The sequence below is a fragment of the Lonchura striata genome, chromosome 1, assembly GCF_046129695.1.
Source record: "Lonchura striata isolate bLonStr1 chromosome 1, bLonStr1.mat, whole genome shotgun sequence".
In the NCBI taxonomy this organism is placed as follows: Eukaryota; Metazoa; Chordata; class Aves; order Passeriformes; family Estrildidae; genus Lonchura; species Lonchura striata.
This window is the reverse complement of record NC_134603.1, coordinates 39,240,413-39,262,824: the sequence shown is the minus strand read 5'-3', so window position 1 is coordinate 39,262,824 and position 22,412 is coordinate 39,240,413. Positions and strand designations below refer to the sequence as shown.

Here is a 22,412-nt window from a genome sequence, read left to right as displayed (position 1 = left end):
AAGAAATTAAAGTTGTGATTAAAAATTAAAAATATATAGAAAAATATATAGAAATATAGAATATAGAATATAGAAATATATAGAAAAATATATAGAAATTAAAGTTATTATTGAATCAAAGCAATCCTGGTCTTTGTTTATCAGAAAGTATGATATGCTCTCACTATGTTAAGAACATCTGGAACTCATCTGTAATTAACAAGATGTCATTCCTTTACACAAATAATATAATTAAGTATATGCAAACCATTCAGAGAATAAAAGAGGCCGAATTGTATTTTTCACTCTAAACAGATTATAATTAATTCCTGGCAGAATGTTGTCCTGATACAATGCACTATTTTCTTGCTGTTGTGGCTATTGTGGATGGGCTGTGCTGCAAAGGCTGAAAGTGGGTATGTACACTCCCACTCTTTTCTATTTAGAGTATTTCAGGTGCCCACTTTAGAACCATACAAAAGCATCCTTTTGCTGATGTAAATTGTGATGTTTTTCCTGTGCAAAGCCTGCATTTCTTTCCTCTTCAGGACAGAACTTTAGAAATCAAATCATATACTGTGGAAAATGTTTAAAGGTTCAGCTTTAGAAAAGAAAGAAACAGGAGCATGCTTTCATGCTTCCTAAGGCCATTTTAGAGAATTCCTGCTTTCCAGTTCTTGTAGAGTCTGTAGTGGGTGTGCTTATAGTTGCTTGTGTACATATTCACTAGGAATGGCTATTTAGTCTTAATTTCCAAGATCAAGGAACTAAATATAAGACTGATAACACAAGAAGTGAAATACACCAGAAAGCTGCTGCAGTATCCAAGAAGTGTGCAGAGACTGCAGATGAGCAAGTGGGAAAGCTGGTTCATGAACAGTGGCCCCATAGATCTTGTCCAATTTCTGTTCATTTCTGAGTGGGAAATAAGTCTTCCTGACTGCACCTGCATTGCTAAAATTTTTGTTTGATAGTAATGGAAATTTTTTTATTTCCTCTTTGAAATAGGGTTAAAGATGTTTATATGAATATATACTCAGCAAAGGCATCAATATATTCTAATTAATGAATTATCCATCTAGGGCTACAATAATTCACTTTATTTCTAACCACTCCCAGTGAATTATTTATATAGTGACATTTATTAGCAAACTGCCATTTGCATCACTTTTACATCATTCTTTTCATTATTAATTTACTTTCAATAATTCTTTAGTGCTTGGTCTCATCAATAAAGAAAAATGAATGGAGCCCATGAAGCATTTAACTTTATCTTAATTCTATATCCCTAATAGCATTGCCAATAGCAAAGAGCAGATACATAATATATTAACTGGCAATTCCTCCCTTTTGTACATTCCCTAGTCTCCTTTTCTCTCCTGTAAGCCAGTATCCCTGAGTTTGTTCTGTAAAAGCAGATGATGATTCCCTATTAATGACTATTTGAATAACAGAATTACATAGCTATTGTACTTGCGTCTTATGTCCCAGACAGTGACTATGAATTAATTAGCATTAGAACAGTGGAAATTCCTATGAGTTTAACATTGTATTTTGTGTGCATTATTGAATGATTTTACACTTCCTAATGCAAAAGTGATTATATCTCTTCAAACCTCTGAGGGAGTATGTGAGGTCGTTAAAGTTAGATTTGCAAAGAAAATATATGGATTTCTTGCTCACATTATTTTTTCCTGTGCTGATAATGCTATTCTTGAGTTCTTGTTCAGAGTGGCTTGTCTGTATAGAAAGATTCTTTATCCTCTTCATCTACCTTTCCCAAATTTTCATTTCATGAGGGAAATGAACTGTGTTTTTTTAAATACTTAAAACATTCCTACAGGAAAATTTCAGCTCCCAGGGTTGTCATTGGCGATAATGGATACAGAAAGTCAGCTCACTGTGAAAAAGCAAATGTACATATCAGAAATGAAAACACCAATTTATACCATGTCTCTTTCCTGTCTTCATTGCTGATAGCTTATTTTGTCCATAAAGGAAGATTCCAGAAGTAACTGCGATGGTTTTTCACGTAGGCTTTTGCATGGGGAGAAAAATTATGAAGTTTTATTAAAAAATCTCCCTGGAATCCTAAGTTTGCTTTATATTTCTGCTGTTTGTTTGTTATTACTTTTATTTTTAAAGTGAGGGGGTTTTCAATTCATGGAAGCTCACAACATTATTAGCACCCTGCCAGAGAGGGAGAAACACAGGCAAACAGAATGCCTCCTGAAAGCAATGAATCTCTTTGTACTACTCACTGAGCCAAATCTTAGTGCGTTATGCTAAATGAATTGTTTAAATAGATTTTATCTCCATTAACTTATGTTTTTTCTCTTTTAAAATAATCTTTATTTGTTTTCTTTCAAAGTAAATAGCAACATGTATTTAGGCTTAAATTTACTATTTTTATTAATACAACTTCTTAAAATTTAAAATATTTAAGTAATATATTCTTGATTGCTAAGTTCTAAAAAAAAGATGTTTAATTAGGAAGAAAAATACTGGCTATGCATCCAGACCAAAGCTTTTGAAATTATTAAGCAGCTTTTAAGAACAGACAAAAGAACTGTTTTCTTCATGTCAGTTTGATTTACTTCAATAACTAGTTCAAAGCTAAGGAACTGCTTAGAAATAGAATAAGCTGAAGCATCATTATCATTAAATGGCCTATGAATAAATTCTCGGTCTGGGATCCTGAGAGTTATGAATTCATTCATTAGCTGTATGTAAAATTAGCTTTGGTAGTAAACCAGTTTTAAATATAAAATGCTTGATACATTTTTCCTCTGTATACAACATTTATTGCAAATTTATTTAAATAATAAATAGACTTGAAAGGCAAGGATTTTGCATTTCAATTGCAATTCCCATTTCCATCCAAAGCAGCTGGATACAAGTAGTAAGTAAATTAAAATTAATCTTCTAGTAAAGAAAAATTATAATTAATTTCTACCAGAATGCTATGTAAGTATTTATCATTTGAATAATTGTGCTGAACTATACCATTTTTGAAATGGGAGTGTAAGGTGTTTTTCTGGTAGTGTATGGAAGCAACATATTAGTTTAAAAGTCAGATTTGTTTCAAAACAGCATTTTTATTCCTAAATTTACCTACTGACAAGAATCAAATTCTCTTGAGGAGAAAAGAATAACACATATTTAAAATAAGTATAGAAAGGTCTATTTTTTCAATAACTGTTTTACAGTTTTTGTATTTTCACAAAGCCAATGTTTTAGATCTTACGAGAAATAATTTCATATTGAATGCTTTAAATATTTGTCAGGTTTTACTAAAATATTATAGTTTGGAGCCTTGTAAATAGGCAATTCTGTGATATATTGGAGATAGAATGGCTATATAAATTAAAATATATAGCCCCCTACTTTAGGAGCATCTTTACTCACTATTTTAATTCAAAGAATTTAATTTAAAGAATTCCAAAATTTAAAAAAAAAAATTAATTTCCAGATGGAAGAAAACAAGTTCTGATATTTTCTACTTACTAAAATTCTGCTTAAAACTGGTGAAAATATCAAAATGGGCATTTTCTTTCCTCAGCAAGAGTGAGGCATTCAGTTTAAATTTCAGTATAACAAGAGTAACAGACATTTATTTTGAACATGTAGATTTATGCTCACATTGTTTTTGATTTAGTTTATATGTAGATGATCCTGGCATTTTAATTAGAAAGGCTTTTTTAATGGCTTATCAAAATCAGAAAATTCATATTCTTTCTTGAAAACATAAACCAGAGTAGGTCCTCTTAAATCACACAGCTGACAGAGACACCTATTCCTGACTTGCTCAAAGTTATGAATTAATCAGTTTGTTTCAGATATGTAATTGCTAGGGAAGAGGTTCAGAGTGTGGTTTAATAGCTGCTCTTATTTGTGTGTTATCCAGCATTGGGCAATGAAATCTCAGCAGCAAAGGTTCATTTCTCGGAGCTAAAGGAGAAGGAAGAGTTTTTATTGTGCCAGTAGTGGAGAACATATTTAAAGCAGCAAGGATCTCATTGTTTTCAGCCAAGTGCTGGCATACTAATTATGCCTTAACTACATCTCCTGTTTCCTCCTAGGTCTTACTGCTGCAGCATCCCTTGTATCCCTGGCTTGGGCTTTGGCTTCCTACCAAAAGGCCCTCCGTGACTCCCGCGATGACAAGAAACCCATCAGTTACATGGCTGTTATAATCCAGTTTTGCTGGCACTTCTTCACGATTGCAGCAAGGGTCATTACTTTTGCTCTCTTTGCCTCGGTTTTCCAGCTGTACTTTGGGATCTTCATCGTGCTGCACTGGTGCATCATGACCTTCTGGATCGTTCACTGCGAGACAGAGTTTTGCATCACTAAATGGGAGGAGATAGTTTTCGACATGGTTGTTGGGATAATCTATATCTTCAGCTGGTTCAATGTCAAGGAAGGAAGGACACGCTGTAGGCTTTTCATTTACTATTTTGTCATCCTCTTAGAAAACACCGCCTTGAGTGTTCTCTGGTATCTGTACAAGGCCCCTCCAATCTCCGATGCATTTGCCATACCAGCACTGTGTGTAGTGTTCAGCAGCTTTTTAACAGGCATTGTTTTTATGCTAATGTACTATGCCTTCTTTCACCCCAATGGACCAAGGTTTGGGCAGTCACCAAGCTGTGCTTGTGAAGACCCTGCCGCTGCCTTCACCCTTCCCCCAGAAGTGGCCACAAGCACACTGCGCTCCATCTCCAACAACCGGAGCGTCACGAGCGAGCGGGATCAAAAGTTTGCGGAGAGGGATGGGTGTGTGCCTGTGTTTCAGGTGAGACCCACTGCACCATCCACACCTTCCTCCCGGCCACCAAGGATTGAGGAGTCTGTCATTAAAATCGATCTGTTCAGGAACAGGTACCCAGCATGGGAGAGACACGTGTTGGACAGGAGCCTGAGGAAGGCGATCTTAGCGTTTGAATGTTCCCCTGCTCCTCCACGGCTACAGTATAAAGATGATGCCCTTATTCAGGAGCGCTTGGAATATGAAACCACATTGTAAACAAAGCAAAAACACAGCTTGGAGCAGCTCCAACGTTACAGTTCAAATGAAGGGTTGACAGTAGGGCTGTAGGAACAGCTAAACTGCATATGACAAGTAGAGCAACAGCCTATAGTGTTCTTAGTCTGGCTATCATCATGATTATCATTTGATCCACTGTGTGCAGTCTGTCTGCAGGACGCTGATACAGCAGCATCATCTAAAAGCCTCAAAAAAACCCTAACCCTGACCCACACATATAAATCAATTACATCAGCGGGGGAACTCACCCACCCCCCTTACTGCTATGAAACTCTGACTGCACAGTACTTACAATCAAACCAATATAAAGGCTCTGACAAGAGCTTTCAGCTTCAGCCTGTAGTGCATTTTATTTTAGAAATTAATGATTGATATTTCCATAATCAATGGCAAAAACAAAAAAAAAACCACACCTTTTCAAAAATAACAAACTGTAGCACACAGTGTTGCTGTTAGGAAAATTGTTTTCTGGGGCAAAAACCAGGAGTTTAGTAGTCTTCAACACTCCCATAAATCAACCATTCCGGTTAGAACAGGTTTGCAAAATACTTCTTAATTAAAAAGAAACATCATCCTGTTTATAAGGCTGTCAATGGAAAATAAACTAAATTCTGATTAGCTAAGTCATTAAAATTAACTCTACCAGAACTGTTTGTTTTCTGTGGAATTTCAAAGTCCTTTTTAAATGCAATTTAACTTATTGATATTATTTTCAACAGAAAATCTATGCAGCTCACTTCTGGTTTTGAGGAGAAATAAGGAGCTCTAGCACGTAGTGATATTCATTAAATGATAATCATGATTCAGTGTTCAATTTGCAAAAAAAAAAAAGAAAATGTAAAAGAACAAGTATAGTTTTCATATTCTAAACTTTTTGGAGGACCCCTTTCAGATATTTCAGAAGAAACCACAAGGAGCTGAACACACTGAAACTTCTCTGTTTCAGGACTGAGAATGCATGATTCAGTGTGTGAATGTATGCAGGTGTGACAAGAGACTGACATGCCATACCCTTCTAGTGCCAAATATTGCATAACTGCAAGGTTGATATTGCCTGAGGGACACAACAAGTGGCACAAGCCCTACCAGAAAAAGAAGCAGGAAAGACCAACCAAGCTCTCAATGTGTAGAGACAGCTCTGATTTTTCCCACTCAAGGTGAAAATGATGTCTTTTAAAGGCTTTCAGCCACCTCTTAGTAAGTATGTATAATATAATAATATAAACAAGTTATGTGGAAGAGCTTTTTCTGCCTGTTCAAGACTGGTGCCCAGACATGTCTAAAAATTAGAATCTCTTGTAACAGAGTGCTTTTGATGCAAGCTTTTGGGTTTTAAATACCTCCCTAAATCTATCTAAAGGTATTATACTTTATGTTAAAAGTATCCCCTGATGGTGCTTTCAGATGCATTAAAGGTGCAAGTCAAACTTTGATAGTATTTTTTTTAAAGCTGGTGCAGAGTGAAAAACTCATGGATTATTTCAATATTTTTGTAAAGTAAAAATATGGTATAAAAGGTTACTTTTTATAAACCTCAAATCTTTTAATACATTTCATTCTCTTTATAGCTTAGATTTTAAGAATTGGTCCATGAATTTTATCAAATGGCTTTTACAGGTTGACATAAACCTGATTTTCACACATTATGGATTTGTTTTGCAGTGTAATGCCATATGAAAGCCTACATGGGTACTTTTAGAATACTCTATAAACTGTGGATCCTGCTTCAAATGTAAGTGGCTTGTAAAAACACCAAGTGATTCCATGAGAAATAATTTGCTATAACTATTTCCATCCATTTTAGGAGAGCAAAGCAGAACTGAAGAGTTACTCTTGTAAATGGCATTGTCAGGATGGAGAAGACCTTATAATTGGACTGTCAAATATATCCAGTGTAGTCACTGCTGTGTATGCTGCTGGGTAAATTTCTGTCTTTCCTATTACAAATATTTGTACTATGAAATGGCCAAGGTTACACAGACTATGTTTATTTGTATGCATTCAATTATCCATTTTTAATGTTGGCTTTTTTTATTAGTGAAATATACGATACCTGTTGTTCTTTGCTAGGGCGAGTTCCTCTAAACAAAAACCTTTGGAAGTGCAGGAATCTGCAAAGCAGAGGCAACTTTACACAGACAGAAAAAATTTATGCTTCAGGGGTTTCTTAGATATTTTCAAATCAAGCAATGGCCAACTGCCTCTATATTTTTTTTTTAATAAAACAAATCTTTGATAGTCCAAACCTGAAGCTTTTTACAAAGTGATTACCCTTTCCATGATGGAGATCCAGCTGATTATTCAGAGAAAAGCACTCATGTTTTTTCAGAAAATATAGCACTGCAAGAACTGATAAAAAAAGATTTTGGAAGCAAGTCCTTTGTCCTGTCATATTCAATAGGCCCTTCACTCCAGAATCCAGTTCTAGTTCACAAAAGGGAATTGCTGGTTTTCTTCACAAAGAAAGCAAGTTTAAGTGATGTGAGGGTTTCTTTTGGAGTCAGTTTGAAGTGTTTGCTGCTGCTTTAGCAACTGGGAAATGGAAGCCTGAGTGAGGCACAGTGGGCAGCCTTCTCAAGCTTCAGGCTCCCCCCAGCAGGCTCCTGGGGAGAGGGGCAGCATCGCTGCTGTCAGCGAGGCTCTGCCTCTTCTGATGCTCCTCTCAGCCTCTCACTCTTCCTCAGAGCTGGGACCCCTTCGGCCAGGCTTACAGAATTCAAGAAATGTTGCTTCATATGGAATTTAAAGGGTTAAGGTCTTCACCAGTGCTTGCATTGCAAGATTTCCAAAGAAGGTTTGGGATGAATTTGCTTGATTTGCTTTTATTTTGTTTCAGAAGGAAGGACACAGGTGTTATTTATCTGTGCGGTTTTTCATGCCTAGGATTTATTTTCTTTATCTCACAGCATTTTTAATTTTTTAAACTAATGTTTGCAAAAATGTTTATCTTGAGCATACTACTGCAGGATGTGAGTTCAGAGTGACATATATATGTGTTTGTGCATATATATTTATATATATGCAGCACTACATATATACACCTTGTCCTCAGAATTCAATACGGTGGTTTGAGGCAGGGATAGAAGTTCTTATACACTAAGTCAAAATTTGCTCTCCAAAATCTTGCCCTATTACATTCATAACATCAGTGTTACCTACACTGAGAACAGGGCAGTGACTGAAATCTAAACACTCTGATGACTGCATAGACAGTTTCCTAATTTGCATTGCTGTGAGTTGTCACATTAAGAGCTGTAAGAATTTTTATACAAATTGCCAAGAATAAACATAGTTCATGCTGAAATTCCATTATGGCCTTATGGACAGTTAATAATCAATATGCACTCTTCTTTTTGCCACAGACAGTTCTAAAATCAATAAAGCTCAACTGAGACAGCAATAGCAAAAATATAAAAAAAAAAGACTTGTAAAAACCATGAAATTTTGCTTTTGAAATAATGAAAACATCAGGCCTTTCACATTTCACATAAGAACACAGGAATATAAAAAATCATATTTTCATATTTACATTTTGGCAAAAAAAAGCAATCACATCTATTTGCTAGAAATGAGACTTACAGGAGCATTGTTCTAATGAGCCAAACACACATAGCAGTAGACTTAATGGTAATTTATCTGGTTAAAAACATGGTTCTAAAATTTTGAGAGCTGTGGATTTGTCTGTTGCAGAAAAGACAATTCAACTATTATCACTAATTAAATAAAGGTAATGTGCACCCATGTTCATTTTAAAAACATGCAAGAAAATGTAAGAGAAAACTTTTTACTTATTTTAAAAGCTGTTTATTCTGTAATGGGATAATTTTTTTTAAAAGGTTCTTTACAAATATGTGCAATACTTTCTTTTCATGCATATTTAATAATGATAATACTAATTTCCAGTTTTGTTTATGTCAATTTAAATATGCTTCTTGTGACAGAACAATGTTTCTTTGCTTGAGTTATATGGACTTGATGACATATATACAATATTTTCATGTCAAATCAACAAATTTTCTGTTAACTAATTTTTATAAAATTGGAGAAAATTTTCCTTCCAAAATTTAATGCTAGGTCTAATCTGCCTGATTTTAATCAGAGAAGGAGACTTACATATTTATTGGTGATTTAATTTTTAATACGTGGCAAATGGCTATTAAACCTGTATTAGTTTAAAACATATGATGGTCTTTCCAATACATCATTATTTTCCCAAAAGAGCAATTCATAAGTGGTACTAAAAGTAGAAGTGCTGCTTTATTTGGAAAGGGACTCCCAATAATGCAATATGTTCATTTACTTTTTATTGGCCAGCAAAATATTCACAACTGGACTGCTGGGCTTTTTAGAATACAAATTAAACAAGTTTGGAGTGTTTGTGATTTGATCGTATCATTCCTAAGGAGCCTTAAAAGTGGCACTGTACTGAATTTTATTTGGCTCTGCCAGTGATTCAGCTTCCAAAGCCACTGCCCTTTCTTTGCTCCCTGCCTGAAGCTGTGCAATCCAGAGTGACTGAGATGCTGTGATTTACTCTGTACCCCCTGCACTGCCTGTACAATGCCAAGGAAAAGACTTCAGCAGATTTCCTGGGGTCCTACTGCTGCCTCTCTTACTTCTGTGCATGGTGGGAAGCAGAGTAAATTGCGTCTGTCCATCCATTTAAACAAGCGTGTGTAAGCTAAACCTTTACAAAATGTGTGTGATGAAATTAATCCATAGATCTACAAGCCCAAAACTGCAATTACTAATTCTGCAATGTAACAACACAGGACATGGGAAGAATTGTCTAAATACACAATAAGCCATTTAATTTCACTACTTGTAGCAATTATACTAGCTCACATAGAGCTCATCCTCTCAGCAGAAAGCCAAATGGAGTAAGTGGCAAACAGCCATTTGTGTACCAGAGACATTAAGTTATAAAATCCTCACTTGACTGTTTATAGGACTATGTCTTTTCATTACAGCAATGAATCCATTCCTCTTTATTCTGATAAAAGAGATAAAATGCAAAATGAGAACAGATTCTTTTAAATCTGGGAATAAAAAAAAAAATGACACAACAAATTACTGCATTTCCCCTGTAGTGATTTTTTAAAACACATTCTGCCATCATTTTCACCTGGCTGCAAATAGCTGAGTGATCTGCTTCTGATATGCTTTCTCACATCTGGTATGAGCAGATTTCATTACAGGAGAGACAGGGATGACATTACAAAGCCTTGTTCATGCAAAGTTAGGGGAATGGTGCCACTATGAAGACATCATTTACAAAGCTGCTTTAATACACAAAGAGTCTCACGGCATTTTACCTCAGTGACCTCAGTTCAGGACCTTGGTGAGATTTCTTCACTGCTATGAATATACAAAATCAGGCCCTGGCCTAGAGTGAACTACAGGAATTCAGACCATGGTAGTAGAAGTCTTCACCTCTTCACTCCAAACTGAAGTCAGCTGGAGATTTGCTTAATGCCAAAAAGCCTGCATGGCACTTGGCTCAGCCTGAAATACATACACTAAACTTAGTGCTGACTCAGCATGAATCAAAGATTTCTTACTCCTTCCTTTTTAGTTCAAACATTCGAGATTATTCCCGCTTTGACTGAGTTGCTGTTTTGTGATCCTTTTAAGAAGACTTTGAAAAAACATCTCTGAAACCAGTCATTTCCAGTGATTCTTACAAAAGCCCATTCCTGGCCAATACATTAATTAAAAGGAACCTTTTCTAACTGTGTAAGCTTGGCTCCTGTACTTACATTTTGCTCTAAATGCTTAGCATTTAATTCTGACCCAGATGATCTTATATACCCATTAGTAGACCCTGTGCCTGCTCTAAATCCTAGGGCAAAGACAACAGATATGCAAGATTCAGGACAAAAGGTCCTCTTCAGCACACTTGGGGGTGATTTGCATGAGTCAGAGAAGTCAGACAGAAGCTTGTGTATAATCACAACAGTCTTATACATACAGTTGTTATATTCATTGAGGGAGATTTAAAGAAATTATAAGTGACCAACTAATAGAAAGATCAAATATCAACTTCTATATGCAAGGCGGTGTAAAATAAAATCAGCCAAGAAACTTTAAAGTGTAACCAAAAATCTCCTTTCAAGGAATGGTTGGAATAAATTTTAAAATGTAACAGATTTGTCAATGTAACAAAATACAACATTCATAGAAAGAAAGATATGATTTCTGTAAGTTTTCTCTATCTGTAGGTTTCAGCCTCTTACTTCAGATAGCTCTGGAAACAATTGCTTCTGGCATGCCTGCAGCTCTAGGAATGCTAGCAGCTTTTCTACGCAAAATCCGTTCTCCTGTAGGAAAGTCCACATCCTTTTAACAAAGCATAGAGTTTGGGGTAGTTTTTTCCACTGAACTAAACCTCACAAAAGCTTTTTTTTAGTATTAAATAGGTGTGTCCATTCAGCACTTAGCATGTAATGGTACTGCAAAACAGAATTTCACAGATCAGTGATTTCCTCAAGGTAAAAAGGCTGCTGGTTGAATGTCTAGAAGAACCAGCAAAGACATAACACAGTGCCAAGGCAAGGCATAGGCTGTGTTTGTGTGCTACAAGTCTGCTCAGGGTAAGGCCTGGTCATAGTCCAGCACTCTCTTCCCCACCTCATGCACCAAAGAGCTCACAAAAGAGAGGAAAACCATGTGCATGGGCTGAATGAAAGCCACAACACTTGAGACCAGATACCGGGCACATTGCAGCACAGGTGTAGATATTGGCACAGGCACGTCAGGGGTCTCAGGCTCATACTATTCCTCCAAACTGCACAAACTATGAGCTCCTGAACATTTTCAATGCCAGATATTCAAGGACCGAAGATTTGCCTCCTGGGCTTGGTCAGATACAACTTGGTCTTCACAGCACAAAGTTAACTCAGCTGCTATCTCCCACCTAAACCTGCCAGGATCTTCTGAGCAGGCATCCTCCTGTCCCTTTTACCTGAAATAATTGGGTCCTCTGTGGTGCTATCAGATGGAGCTTTGCACTGAAATACTCTTGAGGGCTTTTCAGCAGTTAATTGGTGGTAAGCAGAGACCAAGTGGAGAGCCAGATTCAGTGATCTCTTCAGCTAGCAATGATTCATATCTTTAGCTGCTATCTCTCAGGGGAAGGATATAGGGCTGCATGCTGGTGAGGAGAAGGGCAATTCTCTCTGCCTCATATTTTGAGCTGTTCTTCCTCTTTATGGAAAATGTAAACGTGGACATACAAATGTAGACATGTGCAGCGTAGACACACGTCTAGTATTTTGACATGTTCAGTCTCTTTAGTGTTGAGGACACTGAAATTGCTGAGCACATTCAGTGCCATTGCCTACACGCAGCCAGAGTAATGTCTGCAGAAAACATCTGGGGCAGAAGCAAAAATCACTTTGCTCACCTTCCAACCTGACCAAAAGCTGTATGAACATGGTTAGCACTGTGAAAAAGCCTGAATCTCTACATGCTGCCTTGAACCAGGTCTATTAATGCACTGTGTGCTGTTCTGGCCAGGTTCACATGGTTTTTCTTTGGAGCTCAGACAGATTTTGTATGGACACCAGAGCTGCACTTGTAGCTTATCAGTAGCTCCCTGAGCCCAAGTTTCACTTTGAGATTCCAGCTACTTTGCCAAACAAAGATCAGTTTGGGCTAAGAAAAGGGCAGACAGGATCTATGCTATCTAGCAAAGCATATGGAGCAGACTTGGTTTCTCTGGACCATAGCTGTGTGCAAATTGCCCAGGTTGTGGTGAATGCAAGACATTCAGTGTCCACACCACACTATAATGAATATTCTATGTGAAAGTGTTTGGTTTTATCATAGTAAAAATAGTAGGACCTTATCACATGCCTGGGAGCAAATTTACAATTTCAAATGCATTTTATATATCTGTGTGTGTGTGTGTGTGTGTGTGTGTGTGTATACACATGACAGTGAGTCCTGAGATTCTGTTAGGATTCGATCATACAGTTTATTTAAATCTTAAGCCTAAAACTAAAAAAAAAAAAAAAAAAAAAAAGATCAGGAGCATTGTCATCAAGGATAACCAAGTAGAAACTGCAAAAATTATATTATTGGAAAATACATTGTAGTCATTATTGGAGACACCCTTGTGATTTAGTGTGCCAGCACTTTAAGAAAAAGTTATGGAGAAAATATGTCTAATGCTGTACTTCATATCTTAAATATTTTCGTAAAAGACTAGAGCAGGGATAATTGTGTAAAATAAAAAAATATTTATCACATTTACTTAAGGAAGAAAACAATCATATAGAAAAATGGCAAAGGGATCAATTAAACTTTTGTTTCATGTAATGTAATGTTGGTTGTATTTGTTTCACTATCAGTTATCATTCTTAGTAACTTATGAAGGAAATAACCTGCAATAATTAGGATGGTTTACTTTCATTTTGACTGAAGAACGCTAATTGGGTTTGTTATCCAACACATGCAATTTCCTGATGCAAGCTGTTGGAAGGAAAGACTTGCTCTTGCACAGATTATGTACTGAAGATAAATTTCAAATGCATGCATTTGAAAATGATCCCCAGTTTAAATGTATCATGCATATGCAGTAACTATTTCTGAAATTCTAACTACTGATGTTTTTCAATATGTTCTGCTTTATTATGTGTCAATCCCAGATTGTTTCCCTGAAAATATTTTATGAGAATTCATATTAAATTTTATGCAGCTGAGAAAGAGACTACTAGACAGTGAAGGCACTTGCTTCTTTGAAGTTCAGATATATGTCTAGAGTTCCTGACCTGTGTCACTATTCACCATTAAGGACAATGTTTGAAAAAATTAGTACGTTTCCAGCGAGACCTGTTATATGGTCATGGAGATCTAAAATTGTCATGAGTGGGTAAGATAATGGCAGTAACTACAGAGGAAGAGTTCAAAAGTAGTCACTAATGACTTTCAGCATCATTCCCTGAATTTCTGCTTTGGGACACACATTGTCCTCCTGTCAGTCAGCATCCACGTGTGCTGGGATCACTCCTGGCACCTGCACTGTGGTGTCCACTCTGGCTCAAAGTGCAGGCAGCTTGTTTCCAGCTCCAGTTTTCCCTGGGTTATTGGGCTGGCCCATGGGACATATTTCACTGAGAACACTTAAGCTATCGGTGAGACTGCCACACCAATCTGGACAGGATTTAGCCTTTAGATATCACTATATGGACAATGAAAAATCTTCCTTTGTCAGCAGAGAGGGCAGCTGCCACTATTTATAGTCACAAAGTGCCAACATATTGCCATGTATTTGTGGTTGTTATTGATTCCTTCTTTTTCATTTTATTGGAACTGCTTAGAACTTGTCGAGCTGCACCCAGGTTGATTTGCAGCTAATTAATTCAACAGACATTTTTAATCTTGCAAATGTGTGGCTTGTAATACAGTAATCAAGGCCCTATGAGCAAACATTAATCAGTTCAGAAGGAAAAGAAAAACCATTGTTAGCTGTGTTCAGTGAGGTCCCCACATTGGAAAGAGAGATCTAGAAGAAATGCAACATTAATAAGTCATCCTAGCTAAGATTTCATCATTAATCTTGTGAAACATCTGTCTATTTGATTCATTTCATATATGCAAGGAGTTGTATTTTAAAGAGGATTCATAGGGTTGAGACAGCTTTATTTACCATCAAGGTGAAACTGGCCAAATTTCCTTCTGGTCATTGATACATCTTATCAGCCAAAAAGCCATTCTATCCAGCAGCAGTATAATTTCATTTTTGAGATGGCTGTACTGATTGTTCAACTCTTTATCCTGGGGAAATTACTGTAAAAAAACCATACTTCCTTTAGCAACAGCAGTAAGAACTGGGTGAATGAATGAAGAAAATACTGGTTTTCACTGCTTTTAACACACAGGTAGATTTTGGCTACTTTGACATGAAGCAGAAGGTTAAAAAAATAAACAATGCTGCTTACAGTGGTATCTGAATAATGGAGGGTTTGTGATTAGCAAAGCACTTAATTTTTTTTCATCATCAGAAACAGTGTAGCTTAGTACACTTACAGTTTTATAAAAATCAGCAAGAATGAGTGGTTTAATATTTAACTCTGGTACTTGTAGGAACACAATTATGGCAACATGAGACTCAGCAAGGGCTCTGGCTTGGGACCCTCCTGATACAGAATTTTCAGGTGGGATGAAGTCACAGACCCCTCCAGTCAGGCTGCACAGGGCACACATGTTTTTGTGGAAGCGTCTCCTCAAGTGACCTTAGCAGGGAGGCCAAACATCAAAAAGACATGAAAGAAAAAGGATGATTCCCCTGGTCAAGATTAAGAGATATTTGTGAAACACTGTGGAAAAGCTGCCCCTGCTGTTTCAGTGGATAAAAGGAGGAGCAGACTTTTAACAGGAAAAAAAAAAAAAAAAACCAAAACTCAAACCAACAAACCTTGATGCCAAAATACTATTTATGGCGCAATTACTCTCTCCTCGGGGAAAGACATTGACTGAGAAAATTCTTTATGTGTTACAAACTAACTGAAACACACCGGGAGACAGTGAAAGATACTTCTTATATATAACTTTGTTGCTCTTGACAGAGCTGTTTATTAGCAGTAAGATACAAAAGGGTCTCAGACTAAGGCCCGGGAGACGAGGATTTTGTATGGCAGTTATGCCAGTGATCATTAGATTTAGAAATTATAGATCTTTATAATAGATTATGGGTAAAAAACCTAATTACCTTCCTTATGGAGGATAAATCTCAGATGGCTTCCACAAGAAATATAAGGTTTAGAACAGGCTCAAAACATGGTATTTTCTGTATATGAAGTATTACAGGCTTGGTGTTGCTCTGGTTGTGCATTTTCTTATGCTCTCAATTTCTCCCACAGTACATCCATGAGCAGATAGTGGATTTGCAGGTGCATGTTCCTTTATTGCTAACAGTCCTCACATCCACTTCGTCATGCACAGCTGAGGAACACACACATGGGACAGTATAAATTTTTAGAGCAGGAAAAGAAATGGAGAGAATGGAGATCAGTAGATATGGCAGAAGCCTTATAATGAGGAAAGAGCCCTGAAGCTTTAGAGTAGGTGAGCCTTTATAGCATTTGTTCATGCTCAGGTATTCTGCCACTCAGCTCCTCACGGAAATTACTGCTGAAAGACTTCCAGTTATATTAGATGTTATCATAAATTCTTGCTTGTTTAGTAGCAGAAACTATCTCACCCTGATTTAAGTAGAAAACACTGTGGAGTTATCTGCAACCTCATGCATGATCTGTAAGTGTAGGATATTACAATAAATCTGTTTTATTCAAAGATTTACTCAGAAAAGTTGGCAAAGTTTATTAGATACTGTTCTGATGTTTTTCCTTGCTTCCATTTTTTTCTTGCATGTATGAGTCTCATATGAAAACCTCACCAATGAGAAAAGGTAATGCTCAGGTTATCTAAGAAAATTTCTCATGTCATAGTACAAAACTCAAAAATCCCTTTGCATAACACCTGGCTATGGGGTAACTTCTATAATTAAGATGGAAAACAGTTAAAAATGCAAAAACTGAAGTAATTTTCTCAATTGCAAAGCAGAAAATTTATTAAAGACAGCTGTCATATCCTGATTTTACTTCAGGTCAGCTTGTTTTACTTCATCATTCCAAAGCCTTGGTATGTGCCCATAGCAACCTAAAAATCAGTATCTTTTGTTTCTGAGGTAATTTCTGACTCACAGGACAGCTCATAATAGGGATCATGTTGAATTAGCAAACAAGGATCTGCTGTTCCATGCAGTTCTTCTTTACCAGGACTGCAGTTCCTTTAAATCAATCGCTATTGATTCTCAAGGGCAGAAACTGTCCCCTGTGTAATTTGTTCTGCTTGAGGGGACAGATATTTTGCTGTATCTTCTCTGAGTTCTGTATTATTAACAAGGTAATGTTTATTCTAACAAATGAGAATCACTGTATGTTCCTGCAGGTGCTATTCTGTGTATAAGAAAGTCTCAACAGGGGCAGCAACCTCTGTTGTTCTTCCCTTGCTCACCTGCCTCTTTAATCAAATGTTAACTTAACAACTGTTATTTCACATGCTGCAGAGCCAAGCAAAACCCACTTTGGCTTCTGGATTTGACCTGTGGCATTAGCAAATGGGAGATTCATCTTCTCACTGTAAGCCGAGTACAGTGGAAATGGCACTCTCTGGGATGCAATAAGTATTGCTCATTATCATATCGGTTTTATAGCAATTTTCCAGGGTACAGCTATGCTTTCAAACTTTGTGCAGCTTCTGTAATCTTCGTGATTAAAAACAAAAAACAAAAAGCAAAAAACAAGAAAGGAAAGGAAAGAAGGAAAGGAAAGGAAAGGAAAGGAAAGGAAAGGAAAGGAAAGGAAAGGAAAGGAAAGGAAAGGAAAGGAAAGGAAAGGAAAGGAAAGGAAAGGAAAGGAAAGGAAAGGAAAGGAAAGGAAAGGAAAGGAAAGGAAAGGAAAGGAAAGGAAAGGAAAGGAAAGGAAAGGAAAGGAAAGGAAAGGAAAGGAAAGGAAAGGAAAGGAAAGGAAAGGAAAGGAAAGGAAAGGAAAGGAAAGGAAAGGAAAGGAAAGGAGGAAAGGATTCCCCAACTTTTAATTGTTCTTCCTCAGCATGCATTTTTCTCTTGAAATTTGCAATGTGCAAGGAGCAAATCATTTAATTCACATTGAATATTTCAAATGGTTTCCTGCAACATATATTAATTAACCCAGTAATAATTTAAAAGAGCATATTCTCCCTTTGTTACAGCAAAATTTATATTAATATAAGGCTAACTAATTTGTGTGTTCTTCCACCCTCCATTTCTTAATATGCAGAGCTCCAAGTCTGTTTTCAGGTTGACTGCTGGATTTGATTCGGTTTGGGGAAATGTGCTGAAGTGTTTCTAGACTATTAGTGAATCAAGAGAGCCTTCCAGAGCAATTTTAGATGAGGCAAATGATTGTAAAAGACAGACTTGACAACAATTGTGCTGACAAAATCATCTTCAATGATTTTTTTACTGCTAAGCAAAAAAAAAAAAAAAAAAAAAAAAAAAAAAAAAAAAAGCCAACAAAAAGATATTCTTAGAAGACAAATGGAGGAACTTTGCCTGGTGCACATATCAGTAAGTCACACTTACACCAATGCTCTGTCCAGAGCATTTATTATACTGGGATTTGCTTTGATTACAGGGAGTTTATAGACACAAAGGGCTTCCCTGATGATCCACCACAGAAAATGAATTACTTTCTTTTGACTTTAGTGGAGTCCATAAGCCCCACGAGAAGGCACATGGGCATTTTGGTTTTAAATTTTGTAGTGCCAGTCTAAGTAAAATTTATTTTTTAAGGAATTTCTTAAGTAGCTAGTTTACAGTGCACTAGAACATTACTGTCAAGTGAAATTTTCAGTCTTTCTGCACCCAATACTGTTCTGGATAAGTTTTTGAAAATGTCTTAGGAAGAAATATCAGACTTTATATTAAAAAAAGTCTACTGGAAATAATACTAAAACATTTCTAGGTCTTCCAATTCTGTTAGTCACTGGATGAGGCCAAGATACCTCACTGGATTCCAGGATAAATGAAAATGTCTATTTAAATTTTCAGAAAGCTTGTGAATATATTAATTATATTTTAATATTTTCTATTAAATAAAAACTGTCACTTGAGCTATATATTTCAATTTCAGTTTCAAGACAAACATATATCTTTCTGTAGAAAGCTCAAGTCACTGGATTCCAGGGAAAAACTTGGGAAGTGAAATTTTATCCTAAGCTGAGGCAAGAGTCCTGTTTTTCTACCCAGCCTTCTATCTAGCCCTCCATTATACTTGCCTGTCTTTCTTCACCACTAAAATCCCTGAAAATGGACCTAGCATTTGTATCCTGACAAATTTCATCACATTCTTTACTGCTGGGTCATACAACAGTTGGACAGAGGCAGATCAGTGGCACAAGAATAGGGATGAGGCAGGTGCAGGTAAACCTCTTCCAGTTTCTCCAATGGCTACCAATGACACAACTGAATTGGTAATGGGAAGGGGGGACTGCTTCTTCTTGGGGCAAGTGTTGGTTGTGAGTACTGAGATGAAGAAATATTTGTATTTTGAAAGGAAATGTGGCAAATGATAGTTATGACACAGTGGAGAGGATGTCGTCATATGTCAAGTACTCACAATGCTAACACACTGAAACATCAAGCTGGATTCCCTACACTGTACAGGATTACCTTTTCTGTTGTTTCGCATGCTGAAAAATGATTTTTGCATCCACTGTAGAAGTGTGCCTTTTAGCATCTTTGTGTTTTATGAAATCAGACCCAAAAAAATATTTCTCCGCTCTTTAAAATCAGAGCATTTTTTTCTGCTTAGGTTTACCTAAAACTATAAAAACTTGACTTCTCTGAGAAAGTCCCTCTCATGATTAAAAAATCTGAGCAACAGAGCAGAAATTTCTGACAAAAATTTTGAGGAAAGCTGTTATATCATGCCACTTCAAGAAATCTCACAGTCCAGTCTTTTAATTTTCCATCTAGTTCTAGCAGAAAAAATTAAAAGGCCATAATGTGCAGGATGTCCAAAAGTAATTGGCCTTTACCATGTCTGCCACCATAGTACATAAATTCAGCACTCTGTGAACATTAGCGACTCCTTAATTTGGGTTGCCAGAGATTCAGTTAGCTAAAATCACACATCACTTTTGAAAGTTATATTTCCAATACAGTGAGCTTAGATGGATAAAATTAAAGGAGAAAAGGCGGGGGTGGGGGGAGTAAATAAAGGGCTTCAGGATTTCCTTGTTTAATAGAAAATAAGGATAAGAAATGGCACATGCACACAGTTCAGAAGGACACATCCTACTTTTTCACAGGCCAATTAAAAAATAAAGGAAAACCACTCACATCAGAACTATTTCAGTTTGTGCTGCTCACTGTTGCGATGGTCCTCAAGCCAGGTGCAGAATTCATGATAGCAAATTGCACACACCCATATTGTGGCCATGAGCACAGGGGTCTAACAGTAGGGCTCAGAAGAGCTGGCACATTGCATGTTTTAAGGTGATTTCAGTTTTAAGTTGCTGTTGTTGAAGACAGGAACACATGTCCAAATTGATCTGTCTCCTACAAGTAGGCAGGTATTTTGTGAATTTTATTCCCAGAGCTTGAAGACTTTCCATGCACCTGGGCACTCCATTTGGGCATTTTGTTAAATAAATTTGTATGCTTGTCTTTCTAGACAGGAATGGAAGGGAAAGCTGGATCTGCCTCTGTGCCAGGGGCTGTTGGTGGAGCCCTGGGACCATGATGTGAGCCAAAATCCCAATTCATCCTCAGTGGACTGAAGCAAACCCTTTCTTGGAGACTGTCCTGTCTCCTGGAGTGGTAACACTGCCCCCTCTCCAGATGAGCAAAGGTCCCCGTGAGAGCTGAAATGCAATGGTGCTGGGCACAGGGAGAGGCCAATGAGGAGCTGTGGCTGTGCTCCAAAGTGGAAGCTGATCCTCTCTTTGGTGCACAGGGGCACTGCCTGGGCTACACGCCAGCTCTGCAGGAACGTCTTGTGTGGGATCCCCACCACATGGGCACATCCCACATGGATCCAGGCATGTGTGTACATCCCAGGCAGGCTCCCAGGACATCTATCCAATCAGTCACCAGGAGGCACGGGCACAGGACCCCTGGCCCTGTCACTCTCAGGTGAGCTCAGTAGAGAATGGGTGTGTAGAAGTTCACCCCAGGTGTGATGGTGATGCTTCCAGGCACACACGGTGGCTGACATACCTTCAGGCACTCACAGTATATTTCTACCTTCCAGGAGCTTCATTCCCAGAGATCAACCAGATCTCGTATGATGCCTGATAAAAAGTAAATGACTTCCTAATGCTAAATAAAGCCTGTAAAAAAATGCACATGCAAATACACTCAAATACTTGAAATTAAAACTCCAATAGTATATTCTGTTTTGATTCGTATGTTATTACTACTTTTTTTCTCAGAAGTCATAAATTTTCCTGCTTTAAGTTGTTGTCTGATATAAAATTAATTCCAAGTGAGTGGGTTTTTACTGTATATGTCCTTGTTTTAGTTTTCCAGTTATTTTTCATAAATACATTTTACATCTAACTACCTCAGCTGCCTTTTGTTTTGTTTTGGCGCATATGAAGTCATGCACTTTCTATATTTGGGGATTTGGGGGGAGGAATTAGTTCCATTTTGAATAACCAGGTTCAAAGCCATGTTGATCAATTTATAGAGGAGATCAGTTTAAGAAGTCATAATTATTGACAGTTGCAGAACATACATTTTATTTTTAGGTTGTGTTGGGGTATAGTTTAACAAAAAAACACCATAAGCTGCTTATTAATTTGCCTTAAAAATCTATGCTCTTTCCTATTCAAGTTGTGTTCTTTAATTCTTCTCTTGTACACAATTTATGTGACAAAGACTAACATAACAGTTGGCAGATAAACAGCAAATTGAACAGAGTGGACCAATAGTTTCTCAGTTGTCTGTTGTAAACTGTTGCATTATACACTGATTGTGCTAAAAGAATTGTTACTGTGCTTATACTCCTTAGTCACCACTGCGGAAATAAAGTGATGGAAGATCACATTTGTGTTTATGGAACAGTGTAGATGTCCCCTCCCCCCCACCCCAGTACAAGCACAGTGACTATAGGTGAATGATAATCATTGCAGAACTTTGTGCTTTGACTTGTAAACATTGTAAAAATGTATTTGGCATTTTATTTGAAATGAAGAATCGAAATAGTTATTAAAAAAAAAGAAAAATAAAAATAAATCTTCCTGTAAATATATATATTCTGAATCCATGTATACAAACATTCCTTTAGAGTTCAGATTGTGAAGAGTGTCTTTATTGGCTAGAGACCGCTGCCTCCTGTGGTGGAGGTTACATGTGCTATAGTAAAGAACACAGTGTGTGAAGTAATTGATGTACTGCAGTACCATAGTTATTTTGGTCTGTTAAGTAAGTTGCAATTTGTGATGAAATGAAGTTGAAAGTAGTGCTTCATACTAACAAATTTCCTTGGTTACAACTTGATTTTTCTTGTAAAACTTAAAAGGGAAACTTGAAAATTTTATATATTTGGATTTTGTAGATTTTTTTTTTTATTTTATTGCAACACAAGGTACCAAAATCATTAAATAAAGTACACTGTGGTCATTTTACCCTGTCCCTTGAGTCCTTTCTAAAACTTTTTTTTATCCTAGTGGATCAGAAAAAGGATGATAACCTTTCTGAAGTTATTAGCAAAGAAGATAAAAGTTAGTCTAGCTTGGACAATGGTTTGGAGCAGATATCTCTAGAGATCTCCACCAGTAATTATTTTATGTTTCTAGGCAGTATTACCACAGGAGCTCCCATCCCTGA

The 22,412-nt window shown here is 36.9% G+C and overlaps 1 protein-coding gene across 2 annotated transcripts in view; it reads left to right on the top strand.

The window, feature by feature from the left end:
- Positions 1 to 22,210, top strand: part of XKR4 (XK related 4) — a 223,790-nt gene extending 201,580 nt beyond the window's left edge. Inside the window, exons 3-4 of one of the 2 annotated variants that reach the window (XR_002467809.3) lie at positions 4,062 to 6,226; positions 6,834 to 22,210. Coding sequence is in view for 1 of the 2 variants with exons in the window: in XM_021555686.3 (XP_021411361.1) it covers positions 4,062 to 5,008 (947 nt within the window). In the remaining variant the exon portion in view is untranslated. Of the gene's footprint in view, positions 1 to 4,061 lie in introns of both variants that reach the window. The other variant, XM_021555686.3, reaches the window with a different exon arrangement.
- The last annotated feature ends 202 nt before the right edge of the window (positions 22,211 to 22,412 follow it).